Source organism: Pristiophorus japonicus, chromosome 18 (assembly GCF_044704955.1).
Source record: "Pristiophorus japonicus isolate sPriJap1 chromosome 18, sPriJap1.hap1, whole genome shotgun sequence".
Classification (NCBI taxonomy): Eukaryota; Metazoa; Chordata; class Chondrichthyes; family Pristiophoridae; genus Pristiophorus; species Pristiophorus japonicus.
Genome location: NC_091994.1, coordinates 95,848,702 through 95,867,144, shown reverse-complemented (window position 1 = coordinate 95,867,144; position 18,443 = coordinate 95,848,702). Strand labels below are relative to the sequence as shown.

Below are 18,443 nucleotides of genomic sequence, written 5' to 3'. Positions count from 1 at the left end.
TAACAAGCAAACCGACTTGGGATTTATTCCCTGCTAAAAGATAATGGAACCAAATATGTATGTTTTTATCTACAGGTATCTAATACTCTACTTTTAAATATGAATCTCCTGCTTGTGAACTAGACCTGGGGTTGCGGTTATCAAATGGGGAACATCAAAGCCGTGGAAAGTCAATATGTTGTATGTACATTCTGAGGGCTGCCACAGTTCAGTGGAGGAGGTGTGTCTCATGCTTCTGTGCTATGAGGTGAGCTCCTTCCTGTCGGGGCTGTCCAATCCACTCTTCTGTTTTGTCGTCCGGTACAGTTCCTTGGATTTCACCTCCGAATCTTCAGACAGAATATTCAGAGTTCGGTTGTCAATGACCTTGTCCTTGTAGTCAATCAGTTTCTCATTGTCTTCACTCATGCATGTGAGGTCATTCCTACAAGGGAATCAAAATGTTACACTTTTTTCTTTTCTCGGTTTTACTCCCCTTCTCCACTAAAATCCAGCTGCCAGTATCTTGTCCAAGTACTCGTTCTACAGCTGTGAGCAGACAGCTATCGAATGTCAGCAGGCTATTCAACAACGGTGAGCATCACTGCGAAGCTCCCACCTTCATCCAGTGACCAAACACAAGAACTTTCTGGCAGACATCACTGATCAGGAGCAGAAAATCAGGCTGATTTATTTGTACCTCCCTCCCTCCAGCCCAGGGGTGTGAGGCCAATTCTGGTCACCCCAATTCATCCCAGCTGAAATCAAATAATTCAATACAGACTGGGATGTTCATGATGCATCACTCAGCACCATGGCTGGTAATGTATTTACTTACTGGCCACAAGGGACTGCCAGCTTAAATGTTAGACATCAGTGAAATAAAATTATAAATTATACACAGACATTTTTTTGTTAAAGGTTTTGATGGAGAAACTAAGGAGAAACTGTTTCCACTGGCAGGAGTGTCGGTAACCAGAGGGCACAGATTTAAGGTAATTGGCAAAAGAACCAGAGGAGAGATGAGGAGAATTATTTTTGCACAGCGAGTTGTTATGATCTGAAATGCACGGCCTGGAACGGCGGTGGAAGCGATTCAGTAGTAATTTTCAAAAGGGAATTGGATAAATACTTGATCAGGAAAAATTTGCAAGGTTATGGGGAAAGAGCAGGGGAGTGGGACTAATTGGATAGTGCTTTTAAAGTGTCGGCACTGGCATGATGGGCCAAATGGCATCCTTCCATGCTATAAGATTCTATGATATTCATCACAGTAATAGCACACCCACGATCCCACTGCCATTGACTGTTGTGGTGAGAACAGAACTGGGCTCAGCTCAGGTGTGAGGCCACTCTTCTGGGAAATGAGTCACATGCACCACTTGCTGCTGTGGTTGTAGAGTATGTTCCCATGCTTTAATCCTTCTCTGGTGGCTTGCCAAAATGCACCTGAATGATGTATGAGACTAGACTGAGCATTCTGTAGGCTATTTGACCTTGGTAAATATATTTTCTGGCAGTGATGGTGATGAGGAATGAGAAAGCTGATTTTCCCTCTTAACCACAGATCCTGAGGCCAAGGATACTGCAGATAACTCAACAGATCTGTTAGCCGTGGCTCAATGGGTACCACTCTCGTCTCTGAGTCAGAAGATTATGGGGTCATGTCCCGCTCCTGAGACTTGAGCACATAATCTAGGCTGACGCTCCCAGTGCAATACCAAGGGAGTGCTGCACTGCCGGAAGTGCTGTCTTTCGGATGAAACCTTAACTCGAGGCTCCGTCTGCCGTCTTGGGTGAATGTAAAAGATCCTATGACAACATTTCAAAGAGGAGCAGGGGACTTCTCCCCAGTGTCCTGGCCAATATTTATCCCTCAACCAACTTCACTAAAAAACAATTATCTGGTCATTATCACACTGCTGTTTGTAGGACCTTTCTGTGTACAAATTGGCTACCGTGTTTCCTACATTACAACGTGGAGACCCTGACCTGTGTGAGAACACCAGCGGTAGGTCGGGGCCATAAAAGGAATGGAGGTGCGGTGGCCCGGGAGCAGCGCGAGCTGGTGCAGGAGGGCGGCGGCAGCGAAGAGTGACGTCATCAAGGTCCAGGTCGGTGACTGGAGCGTGGGCAGGTACAGCAGGAGCAGCGAGAGATCGTGGAGGGATGTGATTGGGGCCCAGGAGAGGCGTGAGTTTGGGGCCAGGGGACTAGGGGCAGCATGGGCCAGCCTACACTGCGATATGTGTGCGCACTAGGTCCGTGCAGCAGAGCAGATCTCCAGTCGTCTTGGTTAACCCTTGCCACTGGACCAAGACCTGGCTCTGTCAAGCCCGTGTGGTGGCTGGTGTGCAACGGCCACCACACGTTAAAAAAATCCACGCACAGGCATCTTCCACCCTTCAAGATGTAGTTCGGGGCCTGGAATATTAGGTCCTTCATTGAAACATCTGTGAACTTATCCTTTTTTGGTGTGGAAGCAAGTCATCCTCGTTTCGAGGGACTGTCTATGATGATGATGACACTTCAAAAGTACTTTATTGGCTGTAAAGTACTTTGGGACTGAGGTCATGAAAGGTGCTATATAAATGTAAGATTTTCTTTGAGACCTTGCTGATCTGTATGGTTCAGCTACTCACTGGATAAACTTCCTGACCCATTTAGGATGGTATTCATGGCACTTTACAAGTGAGGTCCTACCTGTGCTGTCCCTCTGCAGTCACGATGGAGCTTTCGTCATAAATCTTCAGCATGTTATCTGTTCTATCATCCTTCACCTCCTTTGGCTCTTTCAGTCTGCCAGAAATGAGCAAAGTGTGAGTGTCAGTAAAATGGACAGTGTCTTAAAGCCAAAAGATCGAGTGACAAATTGTTCCATTGGAAGGGAGAAAGTAATAGAAGGTTATGCTATTGGGGTTAGATAATGAAGGCTGGAAGGAGGCTCGTGTGGAGCAGAAACACTGGCAGGGACCTGATTCCGTGCTGTAAATTCTATGTAAAAACTCCGGTGAAGGGCCAAGGTCTATAATGCAAGACAGCATAAAGATTGAAAAGAGATGAGGAAGTAGTGATTAGATGATGTCAAGCTTGAAAACCTGAAGCTTGTAGGAGGAAGGAAAAGTGAGGAAAATAAGGAGTTTCACCGACTGATCACACCGTCTCCTACTCTAACCCAATCTGGGAAAGAGAGAGTCAGAATAAACAAGTCCTTTTCAGAATGGCAGGCAGTGACTAGTGGGGTGCCGCAGGGCTCAGTGCTGGGACCCCAGCTATTTGCAATATACATCAATGATTTAGATGAAGGAATTGAGTGTAATATCTCCAAGTTTGCAGATGACACTAAGCTGGGTGGCGGTGTGAGCTGTGAGGAGGATGCTAAGAGGCTGCAGGGTGACTTGAACAGGTTAAGTGAGTGGGCAAATGCATGGCAGATGCAGTATAATGTGGATAAATGTGAGGTATATTATTTGAATGGTGACTGATTAGGAAAAGGGGAGGTGCAACGAGACCTGGGTGTCGTGGTACATCAGTCATTGAAGTTTGGCATGCAGGTACATCAGGTGGTGAAGGCGGCAAATGGCATGTTGGCCTTCATAGCTAGAGGATTTGAGTATAGGAGCAGGGAGGTCTTACTGCAGTTGTACAGAGCCTTGGTGAGGCCACACCTGGAATATTGTGTACAGTTTTGGTCTCCTAATCTGAGGAAGGACATTCTAGCTATTGAGGGAGTACAGCGAAGGTTCACCAGATTGATTCCCGGGATGGCAGGACTGACATATGAGGAGAGACTGGATCAACTGGGCTTGTATCCACTGGAGTTTAGAAGAATGAGTGGGGATCTCATAGAAACATATAAAATTCTGACGGGATTGGACAGGTTAGAGGCAGAAAGAATGTTCCCGTTGCTGGGGAGTTCCAGAACCAGTGCTCACAGTCTAAGAATAAGAGGTAAGCCATTTAGGACCAAGATGAGGAGAAACTTCTTCACTCAGAGAGTGGTTAACCTGTGAAATTCTCTACCGCAGAGAGTTGTTGAGGCCAGTTCATTAGATATATTCAAAAGGGAGTTAGATATGGCCCTTACGGCCAAAGAATCAAGGGATATGGAGAGAATGCAGGAAAGGGGTACTGAGGTTGAATGATCAGCCATGATCTTATTGAATGGTGGTGCAGGCTCGAAGGGCTGAATGCCCTGCTCCTGCACCTAATTTCTATGTTTCTATGTTTCTATATGAGGAATGCAAGGAGTTAGAGTTTGTAGGGCACCTGATTTTCAGCTTAGAAAGAAAGTTCAGAGGAGCACTGACCATAGTTGTATCAGTAAACATTCACAATGTGAACAGTGCTGGAAAGGACCCCGGAAATCAGTTTCTTTATTTTATGCTCAAAAGAATATAAATATATGAAAATGTTATGGAGAAAATGTGTTTCTTTTTTGTTTCCATTCCTGGGTTACGGGAAGGCAAATTCAGTCTCCAGGTTCCCATTTCCAATCACCCAATGAGCCCTGCTTGGAATTAACTCTCCGTGTCTGTGGATATTAGCTGAAGACAGGCTAAGACCCGGTTTGATGCCTCCACAATAGAAAAGCAGCTAACCTTTATGGTCTGTAGATGAAGATAAGCCAGCGGAGGGCGACTGATGCCCCTACACCCAGCCCAGTAACACTCGGAACCTTCACGAGAGGAAAGGAACGCAGGGAATTGGAGGAGAGGGGAAAAAAAGTAGGAATGACGGGAATGTCTAACCTGGGCTCCAGACGCTCCTTCACTTTGGCAATCGAGCGAATGTATGGGCTGATCTGGCGCGTGATTGTCGTTAGGTACGTGTTCTCCTTCTTGAGCAGCATCAGGTCATGCAGTTGTGCTGGAAAATATAATAATAAAACGTGGAAGTCGTATAAGGATCTAGGCTGTACTTTATTGCAGTCACATGAATGCAAACTCCAGTGTAGCGTGACAACGAAGGAACGCCGATATTTGTCCAAGTCAGGATGGTGTGTGAGTTGGAGGTGATGGTGTTCCCATTCACCTGCTGCCCTTGTCCTTCTAGTTGGTCCCGGGTTTGGGAGGTGTTGTCGAAGAAACCTTGGCGAGTTGCTGCAGCCCATCTTGTAGATGGTGCACAGTGAAGCCACGGTGTGCCGGTGGTGGTGGGAGTGAATGTTTAGGCTACTTGTATATGAGCAAAAGAAATCATGCAAACCAGGTGGCAGTTTGAGTCATAAAGATACAAATATTTCACTTCCCCCTTCTAAAAGTTATTTAACTTCCCGTATCCCATCCTCTTTCAATCACAGCACAGCTACCTGACCAAGAAGGAGCACAGATCTCTGTCGGTAGGACTGTGGAGTCAGGCTTGCTGTCGGGCTGTGAGCTGGCTCAGGCATTCTGATACATTTTTGGGGTTGGGGGGGGATGGTTTTGGCAACCCCTCTCAGAATTTGGCTGCGATCATAAACTCAGTGACTATGTTCTCCAGTATAGTGCGCTGGTACAACAAATACTTTGCATCACTGCCTCTTCCCACAAGAACAATAAAGGAAACAATCCAGCCAGCCAGGCGCACGAGGAACACGTGTGTGAGAAACAGACATGGAGCATCAGTACCTTCGTAAATCTCCTGCTCGTTTGCTACCCGCTGGTATGTTTCTTCCCAAACCTGAGCAACAAACAGAAAAGTGAGCATTAGTTTATCCTTACTGTTTGATAAATATGTGCAACACTCTTCAATGACAACTTGCATTTCTTTAGTGCCTTTAACTTAGATAAATGCCTCAAAGGGCTTCACAGAGGCATAGCCAAAACATGTACACTGGGCCAAAGAAGAAAACATTAGGACAAGTGACACTGGTCAGAGATGGGTTTTAAGGAGGGTGGTAAGAGAGGAGGAGGAGGGTTTAGCCTGGTGCCTAGGTGGCTAAAGGCACAGATGTCATTGGTGGGAGGTAAGGGGAGAAAGAAATACTTGCATTTATATAGCGCCTTTCATGACCTCAGGATGTCCCAAAGCGCTTTACAGCCAATGAAGTACTTTTGAAGTGTAGTCACTTGTGGGAAATGTGACAGCCAATGTGTGCACAGCAAGGTCCCATAAACAGAACTGTGATTATCATTTTTTAGTGATGTTAGTTGAAGGATAAATATTGGCTAGATTACCAGGAAGAACTCCCCAGCTCTTCTTCAACACAGTGCCACAGGATCTTTTAACATCCACCTGAGGTGGCAGCTTAGATTTTGTTGTCAAGTCTCAGGAGTGGGACCAGAACTCACAACCTTCTGACTCAGAAGGCAAGAGTGCTATCACTGAGCCACAGCTGACACCTTGCACAAGAGACCACAGTAAGAGGAATGGAGAGCTCTTTGCTTAAATTGAGTAGGGGCAGCGATTACTCAGTCTGTGTTGTTTATTCACGCTCTCAGTTCAGCATTGTCATTAGTTGGTCAGGAAGGAATACACAGAGCACAAATTCTGGGACAGATTCTCTCAATCAACGCTACTCGCATTTTAATAAAAGTTTTCACCTAGTCTGGAATGGGGGAGTTGAGAGGAACAGTAGCAGAGTGGTAATGTTACTGGACTTGTAATCCAGAGGCCTGGACTAATGATCCACAGACCCGAGTTCAAATCCCACCACGGCATTTAAATTCAGCTAAATAAAAATAAATCTGGAATAAAAAGTTAATATCAGTAATGGTGACTATGAAACTATCAGATTGTCATAAAAACCCATATGTTTCACTAATGTCCTTTAGGGAAGGAAATCTGCCGACATTATCTGGTCTGGCCGATATATGACTCCAGACCCAAGCAATGTGGTTGACTCTTAACTGCCCTCTTGGCCTAGCGGGCCACTCAGTTGTAACAAACCATTACGAGAAACAAGAAGAAGAATAAACCAGACGGATCACCCAGCAGCGACCTCGGTGCTGGCTACGGCACACCCAGCCCAGTCGACCCTGCAAAGTGCCAAAATTGGGACAGCTGTCCCACAGACTGGTCAAGCAATAGCCTGACATAGTCATACTCACAGAATCATACCTTTCAGCCAATGCCCCAGACTGCCCCATCACCATCCCTGGGTATGTCATGCTGCAGGTACAGTGGGGAGGGAGTGGCTTGGGAGTCCTCAACATTGACTCCAGACCCCAGGAAGTCTCATGGCTTCAGGTCAAGCATGAGCAAGGAAACCTCCTGCTGATTACCACCTACTGCCCTCCCTCAGCTGATGAATCCGTACTCCTCCATGTTGAACGCTATTTGGAAGAAGCACTGAGAGAGCAAGGGCACAGAATGTACACTAGGTGGGGGACTTCAATGTTCATTACCAAGAGTGGCTCGGTAGCACCATTACTGGCCGAGTCCTGCCAGTCTGGGTCTACGGTAGGTGGTGAGAGAACCAACACGAGGGAAAAGCTACTTGACCTCGTCCTCACAGATGCATCTGTCCATGGCAGCAGTGACCACTGCACAGTCATTGTGGGGACGAAGTCCTGTCTTCACCCTGAGGACACCTTCCAGCGTGTTGTGTGGCACTACCGCCGTGCTAAATAGGATAGATTCAGGACAAATCTAGTAACTGGGCATCCATGAGGTGCTGTGGGACATCGGCAGCAGCAGAATTGTATTGCACCACAATCTGTAACCTCATGGCCTGGCGTATCACTCACTCTACCATCTCCATCAAACCAGGGGACCAATCCTGGTTCAATGAGGAGTGTAGAAGAGCATGCCAGGAGCAGCACCAGGTGTACCTAAAAACGAGGTGCCAACCCGGGAAGCTGCAACACAGGACTACATGCATGCTAAAAAGCAGAAGCAGCAAGCCATAGACAGGGCTGAGCGATCCCACAATCAACGGATCAGATCAAAGTTGTGCAGTCCTGCACATCCAGTCATGAATGGTGGTGGACCATTAAACAACTAATGGCAGGAGGATGCTCCATGAATAACCCCATCCTCAATGATGGTGGAGCCCAGCACGTGAGTGCAGAAGACAAGGCTGAAGCGTTTGCAATCATCTTCAGCCAGAAATGCCGAATGGATGAGCCAAATCGACCTCTTCCTGAGGTCCCCACCATTACAGAAGCCAGTCTTCAACCAATTAGATTCACTTCACGTGATATCAAGAAATGGCTGAGTGCACTGGATACAGCAAAGGCTATGTGCCCCGACAGCATCGCGACTGTCGTGCTGAAGACTTGTGCTCCAGAACAAGTTGAGCCTCTAGCCAAGTTGTTCCTGTCATGTATCTCACATTACTGTACATAACCGTATCTTACCATGCTATACGTGACTGTAACTAGAGATGACCTGTAACCACACGCTTACCTTACCACCAGGGGTGTACTTGCAGGAGGCACTGGATACCTGTCCCAGACAGGTATATAAGGACAGGTCTCAGGCAAGTATGGCATTCGAGAGCTGTGTCCTGAGTGACCTTGACTTCAGTATGTGCCTCGTGTGAATCTGTACTGCAGGGACAGGACTTTACAGTGGCGACGAGTTACGGGATTACAGAATCCACAGAATGGCGACCAGCGGCTCAGATGAAAAATTGGGAGGACTTTATAGAAAGTCTCCAGCAAAGCTTTGTAACCAAAGACTGGTTAGGCGACGATAAGGCAGACAAGAGAAGAGCCCATCACTTGACCAGCTGTGGCTCGAAAACATACGCCTTAATGAAGGACCTGCTGGCACCCAAGAAACCAGCAAGCAAGTCGTTTGAGGAGTTGAGCACACTGGTGAGAGACCACCTGAAGCCAGCGAGCAGCCTACACATGGCCAGACACAGGTTCTACAACTACAAATGCAGTGTGGGCCAGAGCGTACCCGACTTCGTGGCGGAACTTCAGAGGTTGGCTAGCTTATGTGAGTTCTCCGATGAACTAAGGAGGGAAGTACTGAGAGACTTTTTTATTGAAGGAATAGGCCACGCAGGCATATTCCGAAAGCTCATAGAGACCACGAACCTGACCCTAGAGGCAGCAGCACTGGTGGCACAGACATTCCTGGCAGGAGAAGAGACAAGGTTAATCTATACTGCGGGTACAACAACTAACGAAACATCGGAACAAGGGGTTCACAGCGTGAAACAAGCCGCTACCCCCACACACAGACAAAGGCAGGAGAGCATGCCCTCAACAGTAGGCAGTGGCGCCAAAAGCCATCAAGGGCCACATGAATGGCCGTTCACACCTCATCAACCCACAATGCGAGCAATCAACTACAAATTGAGAGAAGCTCAAGAGAGATCAGCCAGATGCAGCTCATCCTTTGGAAACGATGGAAACGGTCTGTGCTGGAGATGTGGGGGAAGGCACTCATCAAGGGGGTGTCGATTTCAGCATGCTGTTTGCAGGGCATCTGGCCCGCATGTGGGATGATGTTCACGCCATGTCGTCAGAGGAATGGACCTCCTGCTCAACAGTTCTAAGTCGATTTGAACATCTCTTTCAGCCAGGTTTGGGCACCTTCAAAGGGGCTAAAGTCAAAATCTACATCACACAGGATGCTAGACCGGGCCATCACAAGGCCAGAGCTGTGCCCTATGTGATGAGGGAAAAGGTTGAACATGAACTAGACAGGCTTCTGCGGGAAGGCATTATATCACCTGTGAAATTTAGCGACTGGGCAAGTCCCATCGTCCCAGTCATGAAGCCTGATGGATCCGTACGAATCTGTGGGGACTACAAATCTACCATAAACAGAGTCTCCCTACAGGACTAATACCTGCTGCCCAGAGCGGAGGACTTATTTGCCACATTGGCTGGAGGAAAACTTCTCTCAAAACTAGACATCACATCTGCGTATATGACGCAAGAATTGACCGACGAGTCCAAGCTACTCACCACCATCAACACACATCGAGGCCTTTTCATGTACAATCGATGCCCATTCGGCATCAGGTCGGCAGCTGCCATATTCCAGCGCAACATGGAGAGTCTGCTCAAGTCCATCCTGGGGAGGTTGTATTTCAAGACGACATATTTATCACGGGCAGGGACACCGACTCCCATCTCCGTAATTTGGAGGAAGTACTAAAGCGGTTGGATAGGGTAGGCCTAAGAGTTAAGAAATCCAAGTGCCTGTTTCTCGCGCCCGAGGTTGAGTTTTTGGGCAGAAGGATTACCGCTGATGGAATCCGCCCAACAGAGTCCAAAACAGAAGCAATTCGCCTGGCACCCAGGCCCCGGAATGTCTCAGAACTGCGCGCCTTTCTCGGGCTACTCAATTACTTTGGGAACTTTATGCAGAACTTAAGCACGCTGCTGGAGCCTCTCCACGTGCTACTCTGAAAGGGGTACGAATGGTTTTGGAGGGACGCCCAGGAACGCGCCTTCAATAAGGCACGCAACCTTCTGTGTTCCAACAGTATTTTGGCTATCTTCGATCCAGGTAAAAAGCTAGTTCTTACATGTGATGCGTCAGCATACGGGGTCGGGTGCGTTTTACAACATGTCAATAGTGCGGGTAAATTACAACCCATAGCTTATGCCTCCAGGTCACTTTCGCGGGCGGAGCGCAGGTACGGAATAGTGGAGAAGGAGGCGCTTGCGTGCGTGTACGGTGTCAAAAAGATGCACCAATACCTTTTCGCATTAGAAACCGACCACAGGCCCCTCACGTCCCTACTATCCGAGAGCAAGGCAATGAACGCCAACGCCTCGGCGTGCATTCAACGGTGGGCACTCATGCTGGCGTCTTACGATTACACCATAAGGCACAGACCAGGCATAGACAACTGTGCCGATGCGCTTAGCAGGCTACCCCTGGTGACCACGGAAGGGTCTGACGAACAGGACTGTGAGATAGTCATGGCAATCAATGCCTTTGAGTCCACAGGTTCGCCCATGACGGCTCGCCAAATCAGAGCCCGGACGACCAGCGACCCCATGTTATCCCTAGTCAAAAGATGTGTCTTAACTGGTGACTGAGCAGAGGCTTGCGATGCCTGCCCCGAGATCATCAAACCTTTCCATAGGCGCATGCAGACTGCCTGATGTGGGGCAGCCAAGTAGTTATGCCTCTGCGAGGCAGAGAGGCATTTGTCCGGGAGCACCACCGTGAGCACCCGGGGATCGTTCTCATGAAGGCCATAGCCAGATCCCACGTCTGGTGGCCTGGTATTGACGCGGACTTGGAGCTCTGCGTCTGAAGGTGCACCATTTGTGCCCAACTCAGTAATGCCCCCAGGGCCCCTGGCCCTGGCCCACTAAACTGTGGTCGAGGGTGCATGTAGACTATGCGGGACCATTCATGGGCAAAATGTTCCTCGTAGTTGTAGATGCATTTTCTAAGTGGATCGAATGCACCATTTTAAACTCGAACACCACCTCCACCACTGTGGAGAGCCTTGGAACCATGTTCGCAACGCACGGCATTCCTGACATATTGGTCAGTGATAATGGTCCGTGCTTCACCAGCACAGAATTCCAAGATTTTATAAGTGACCATGGCATAAATCACGTTAAGAGGCACCATTCAAGCCGGCCTCCAACGGCCAGGTGGAGCGAGCAATGCAGATCATTAAACAAGGCATGCTCAAAATCCAAGGTCCCACGCTGCAGGGCCGCCTGTCGCGACTGCTGCTGGCATACAGATCTCGTCCGCATTCATTGACTGGAGTTCCCCCCGCGCAACTATTAATGAAACGATCTTAAAGACAAGGCTCTCATTAATCCTCCCAGACATGCATGAAATCATTGAGTCAAAGCGCCGTAAACTAACCGAGTACCATGACCGAAATTCGAGGAGGAGGTGGAATGTGATAGGGGACAAAGTGTTTGTGCTAAACTATGGCAGGGGTCCCAAATGGCTTGCAGAGACAGTAACAGGCAAGGAAGGAAACAGGTGGTACAGATGGACAATGGCCAAACCTGCTGGAGGCATGTAGACCAAGTCAAAAGTAGATTTACCAACAACACTGCTGAACCAGAGGCAGACTACAATGTGGAACTCACACCACACCTGGTGGACAGACAGAGGGAACAACCTGAGGAAAGGGCAATCCCAACAGACAGCCCAGGCAAGACACCAACAATCATACTGAATGAAACAGACAGCCCAGGCGAGATACCAGCAATCACACCGAAAGAAAAACAGGCACCAAGGCAAACAACTGAACCACAACTAAGATGCTCCACGCGAGAGCGTAGACCACCTGAGAGACTGAACCTACAAAGACAACAAGACCTTGGGGGAGGGTGATGTCATGTATCTCACATTACTATACATAACTGTATCTTACCATGCTATACATGACTGTAACTAGAGATGACCTGTAACCACAAGCTTACCTTACCACTAGCGGGGCACTTGCAGGAGACACTGGATACCTGTCTCAGACAGATATATAAGGACAGGTCTCAGGCAAGTGTGGTATTCGAGAGCTGTGTAATAAAGGTGCAGGTCCTGAGTGACCTTGACTTCAGTATGTGCCTTGTGTGAATCTGTACTGCAGGGACAGGACTTTACAGTTCCAGTACAGCTACAGCACTGGCATCTATCCAACAATGTGGAAAACTGCCCAGGTATGTCCTGCCCATAAAAAACAGGACAAATCTAATCCAGCCAATTACCGCCCCATCAGTCTACTTTCAATCATCAGCAAAGTGCTGGAAGTGTCGTCAACAGTGCTATTAAGCGGCACTTACCAATAACCTGCTCACCGATGCCCAGGGTGGTCTTGGGTAGTGCCAAGACCACTTGGCTCCAGACCTCATTACAGCCTTGGTCCAAACAGGGACAAAAGAGCTAAATTCCAGAGATGAGGTGAGAGTGACTGCCCTTGACATCAAGACAGACAGCATTTGACCGAGTGTGTCATCAAGGAACCCTAGTAAAACTGAAGTCAATGGGAATCAGGGTAAAACTCTCCACTGGCTGGAGTCATACATAGCACAAAGGAAGATGGTTTTGGTGGATGGAGGTTAATCATCACAGCCTGAGGACATCGCTGCTGCAGTTCCTCATGGCAGTGTCCTAGGCCCAACCATCTTCAGCTGCTTCATCAATGACCTTCCCTCCATCATGTTAGAAGTGGGGATGTTCACTGATGATTGCGCAGTGTTCAGTGACATTCGCAACTCCTCAGATAATGAAATAGTCCATGCCCACATGCAACAAGACCTGGATGACATTCAGGCTTGGGCTGATAAGTGACAAGTAACATTCGGGCCACACAAGTGCCAGGCAATGACTATATTCCAACAAGCGAGAGTCTTGCCACCGCCCCTTGACATTCAACAATATTCTCCATTTGCCTGGATGAGTGCAGCTCCAACAACACTCAAGAAGTTCGACACCATCCAGGACAAAGCAGCCCGCTTGATTGGCACCATCTTCAACATTCACTCCCTCCACCACCGGCGCACCGTGGCTGCAGTGTGCACCATCTACAAGATGCACTGCAGCAACTCACCAAGGCTTCTTCGTCAGCACCTCCCAAACCCACAACCTCTAGCACCTAGAAGGACAAGGGCTGCAGGCGCATGGGAACACCACCACCTCCATGTTCCCCTCCAAGTTACACACCATCCTGACTTGGAGGTATATCGCCGTTCCTTCATCATCACTGAGTCAAAATCCTGGAACTGCCTCCCTAACAGCACTGTGGGAGTACCTTCACTATAAGGACTGCAGCGGTCCAAGAAGGCAGCTCACCACCATCTTCTCAAGGGCAATTAGGAATGGGCAATAAATGCTGGCCTTGTCAGCGATGCCTACATCCCATGAATGAATTACAAAAAAGTTAATGGCATTTCCTCAATGGCTCAGTGAGTTTGTCTAGTGGGTAGCTGAACCATACTGATCAGCAAGGTCCCAGTCTCAATCCCTGTTTGCTAATCTCAGCTGGGTTGACAACAGGAACAACTGAGTTGTCTTATTGCCTCTGCATTAGCGAGGGTAAATCGGCCAACATTACCAGTCACTATCTGGTGACTCCTGCTAGGAAATGTAAGTGTGTGTACAATGTATGGAGGCAAGTTTCGGTTCAGCTATGAATTCCCCCACCCCCTGATCACATATAACCTGCTGCCATTCACCATTTGAGCCCATACAATGATAATGAGCACTTGGGTGAACTTGCCTGGTTCCCATGGACTTGACCCATTCAATGGGCGCATTGGAGGAGAGAGTCCGGGAAGAAAACTAGCAAGAAAGTAAGTTCAATCAGAACTTTTTCATCCAATGAATAGTAAGATTTGTAGAATAAAGAGAAGGCCAGTTAGGTGTAAATGGAATGAGATTCCTTTTTAAAGAGAGAAGGGGTTGAGGTATACGGCGAGAAGCTGGGTGGGTGGAGCCCATCAGTGACCTTGTTTGATCCTAAAGGCCTTTTCCTGTTACTGGCTGTAAGGTTGCGATGAGACACGAGTTTGGACCCATTGCATAAAACTGCTTTGATAGGGTAGATACAGAGAAACTGCTTCCTCTGGTGAGGAATCCACAACAAGGGGATCCAATCTTAAAATTTGAGCCTGGCCACTCAGGAGTGAAATCTGGAATCACCCTTTCACAAACAAAGGTCGTAGAAATCTGGAATTCTCCGCCCCAAAAGGGTGTGGATGCGGGGGCCAACTGAAGCTTTCAAGTCTGAGAGTGATAGGCAAGGGATATGGATCAACGGCTGTTAAATGGAGTTAAGATACAGATCAGCCATGATCTAATAGGCCCGAGGGGCTGACTAGCCTACACCTAGTCCTAAGCTATTAACTTGGCACAAACTGGCCATCTAACTCAGAGACCACAGGCTAAATGGTAGACGAAATGTAAAATATCAACTGGTGAAGTAGGGAGTCCTCTTCTGAGGCTGAGGTACATTGTTGGCACAGTCCAGAGGGAGCTTTACTCCACCCCTAACCCAGCTGCATCTGAGAGTGCTTGACACAGGGTCCTTGAATAGAAAGTATTCAATGCCCCAGCACTAACTAACATTCCCCAAGCACAAAAATCACACTTAAAAAAAAAACTCTATAGTAAAACGATTTGGATCGTTCCTGTCATGTATTCAACTATCATTTTAACCCATGTATAAGCTGACCTAAGTTGTACACCTTGAGAACATTGACCACAAGGGGGTGAACTTGTGCGAGACACTCCTAAACCTGGACTTTCAGGTATAAAAGGGGAAGCTCCACCCACTTTCATCACTTGAGGTCTTGGTAATAAAGGTAACTGGTCACAGAGTGACCTTCTCTCAAGTATGGGCCTTGTGTGCATTTATACTGTACAGTAAGGACATATCATGGGCGACAAGAAACTGTGATTTAAACCACGCGAGCATGGCCACTAGCAGCACAGAAGAGAGGTACTGTGTTGGTGATGATTGGGACGACTTTATTGAGAGACTACAGCAAAGTTTTGTCACTAAGGAATGGTTGGGACAGGATTCGGCCGACAAACGCAGGGCTCATATCCTGACGGTTTGTGGATCCAGGATGTACTCCATGATGAAGGACCTCCTAGTGCCAGAGAAGCCAGTGGACAAGACGTTCGAAGAGCTCAGTAAGTTGATCGGGGAACACCTTAAACCGGCGAGTCGCATGCACATGGCGAGACACCGATTTTACACACACCGGCGGCGAGAAGGGCAAAGCATTCCAGACTTCGTGGCAGATTTCCAGCGACTGGCGAGCAGCAGGTAATCAGGAAGGCGAATGGAATGTTGGCCTTCATTGAGAGAGGGATGGAGTACAAAAGCACGGAGGTCCTGTTGCAACTGTACACGGTATTGGTGAGGCCACACCTGGAGAACTGCGTGCAGTTTTGGTCATCTTACTTAAGGAAGGATACACTAGCTTTGGAGGGGTACAGAGACGATTCACTCGGCTGATTCCGGAGGTGAGGTGGTTACCTTATGATGATAGATTGAGTAGACTGGGTCTTTACTCGTTGGAGTTCAGAAGGATGAGGGGTGATCTTATTTAAAATAATGAAAGGAATAGACAAGATAGAGGCAGAGAGGTTGTTTCCACTGGTCGGGGAGACTAGAACGAGGGGGCACAGCCTCAAAATACGGGGAGCCAATTTAAAACCGAGTCGAGAAGGAATTTCTTCTCCCAGAGGGTTGTAAATCTGTGGAATTCTCTGCCCAAGGAAGCAGTTGAGGCTAGCTCATTGAATATATTCAAATCACAGATAGATTTTTAACCAATAAGGGAATTAAGAGTTACGGGGAGCGGGCGGGTAAGTGGAGCTGAGTCCACGGCCAGATCAGCCATGATCTTGTTGAATGGCGGAGCAGGCTCAAGGGGCTAGATGGCCTACTCCTGTTCCTAATTCTTATGTTCTTATGTTCTTATGTTCCTATGTTCTATGCAAGTTCTCAGATGCATGCAGAGCAGAGATGCTGCAAGACTTTTTTATTGAGGGCATCGGGCACGCTGGGGTTTTCAGGAAACTGATTGAGACCAAAGACTTGACCTTGGAAGTGGCGGCTCTGATAGCCCTGACATTTATCTCAGGGGAGGAAGAGACCAGAATGAAGTATGACAATAATCTTGGCTCAGATGCGGCAATCGACCAGGAAGTCAACATTGTTAACACGGCACACAGTTCTCTAGGTAGGCAAGGGCAATCGGACAGGACCCAGCATGTAGTCGAACCCAAAGGGGGAATTCAACTGAGACAATGGCTAGCTGAACGGCGATTCATGCCATCGCAAGGGACAATGCGGCCAATAATGGGGCCATCAACACCTGTCAATGGTGCGTTTAAGGACAGTTACAGAGACAATCAGAGACGATCGACTGGTAATGGACCTTTTGTTTCCAACAACGGGGCCTTCAACTCATGCTGGAAGTGCGGAGGCAAACACCCAGCCAGAGCTTGCAGGTATCAGCAATATACCTGCAGAAACTGCAACGTTAGCAGTCACTTGGCGCGTATGTGCAGGAAGCCTGCAGCCAGGTTGATATACGAGGAGGACGGGCCAGATGTAAGCCCACGAGGCCAAATGAACACTGGGGGAAATCGCTGGAAGCTAAAGTTCAGCGCGTTCATGTGGAGCACATACACAGTTCATATACCAGGACACCACCGATACTGATGAAAGTGCTCCTCAATGGCATCCCAGTATTAATGGAGCTAGACACGGGGGCCAGCCAGTCCCCGATGAGTATCAAACAGTTCGAAAGGTTGTGGGTGTCCAAGGCCAGGAGGCCAAAATTATTGCCGATTGACGCACTGCTACGGACATATACAAAGGAAATCATTCCGGTGCTAGGCAGCGCCACGGTAGTCGTGACCCACAAAGATTCGGAGAATAGGTTGCTCCTCTGGATCGTCCCGGGGATGGTCCCACACTACTGGGAAGGAGTTGGCTTGCTGTCATGAACTGGGAATGGGGTGATGTCAATGCAATTTCTTCTGCGGAGCGAGTATCATGCTCACAGATCCTGGACAAATTTGACTCATTATTTCAACCCGTCATCAGCCCTTTCATGGGGCCAAGGTAGTGATTCACATAAACCCGGACGCCAGGCCACTACACCACAAGGCCAGAGCGGTGCCGTACGTGATGCGGGAAAAGATAGAATGCGAATTGGACCGCCTGCTGAGGGAAGGCATCATCTCGCCAGTCGAATTCAGTGACTGGGCGAGCCCGATCGTGTCGGTGCTCAAAGCGGATGAGTCAGTCAGGATATGTAGAAACATAGAAACATAGAAAATAGGTGCAGGAGCAGGCCATTCAGCGCTTCTAGCCTGCACCGCCATTCAATGAGTTCATGGCTGAACATGAAACTTCAGTACCCCCTTCCTGCTTTCTCGCCATACCTCTTGATCCCCCGAGTAGTAAAGACTTCATCTAACTCCCTTTTGAATATATTTAGTGAATTGGCCTCAACTACTTTCTGTGGTAGAGAATTCCACAGGTTCACCACTCTCTGGGTGAAGAAGTTTCTCCTCATCTCGGTCCTAAATGGCTTACCCCTTATCCTTAGACTGTGACCCCTGGTTCTGGACTTCCCCAACATTGGGAACATTCTTCCTGCATCCAACCTGTCCAAACCCGTCAGAATTTTAAACGTTTCTATGAGGTCCCCTCTCACTCTTCTGAACTCCAGTGAATACAAGCCCAGTTGATCCAGTCTTTCTTGATAGGTCAGTCCCACCATCCCGGGAATCAGTCTGGTGAATTATGTGGCGATTACAAGGCCACCATCAATCTGGTGTCACTCCAAGACCAGTACCCGCTACCGAGAGCAGAGGACCTCTTTGCGACGCTATCCGGTGGCAAACTTTTTTCAAAATTGGACCTGACCTCAGCTTACATGACCCAGGAGCTGGCGAGTGAGTCGAAGAAGCTGACCACCATCACGACACACAAGGGGTTGTTTGAGTATAACAGATGCCCGTTCGGGATTCGTTTGGCCGCTGCGATCTTTCAGCGAAATATGGAAAGCCTCCTCAAGTCGATTCCAAGGAAGGTGGTTTTTCAAGACGACATCCTCATC

At 48.2% G+C, this 18,443-nt stretch overlaps 1 protein-coding gene across 3 annotated transcripts in view; it reads right to left on the bottom strand.

Moving 5' to 3' along the window:
- rnf207b (ring finger protein 207b) overlaps positions 1-18,443 on the bottom strand; it is an 85,035-nt gene continuing 66,592 nt past the window's right edge. For all 3 annotated transcript variants that reach the window (XM_070860421.1, XM_070860422.1, XM_070860423.1), the window contains 4 exons: positions 5,592-5,643; positions 4,731-4,848; positions 2,683-2,778; positions 1-424 (listed from right to left, as the gene is read on the bottom strand). In XM_070860421.1, the coding sequence (XP_070716522.1) occupies positions 241-424; positions 2,683-2,778; positions 4,731-4,848; positions 5,592-5,643 (450 nt within the window). In that variant the 3' untranslated portion in view covers positions 1-240. The remainder of the gene's footprint in view (positions 425-2,682; positions 2,779-4,730; positions 4,849-5,591; positions 5,644-18,443) is intronic.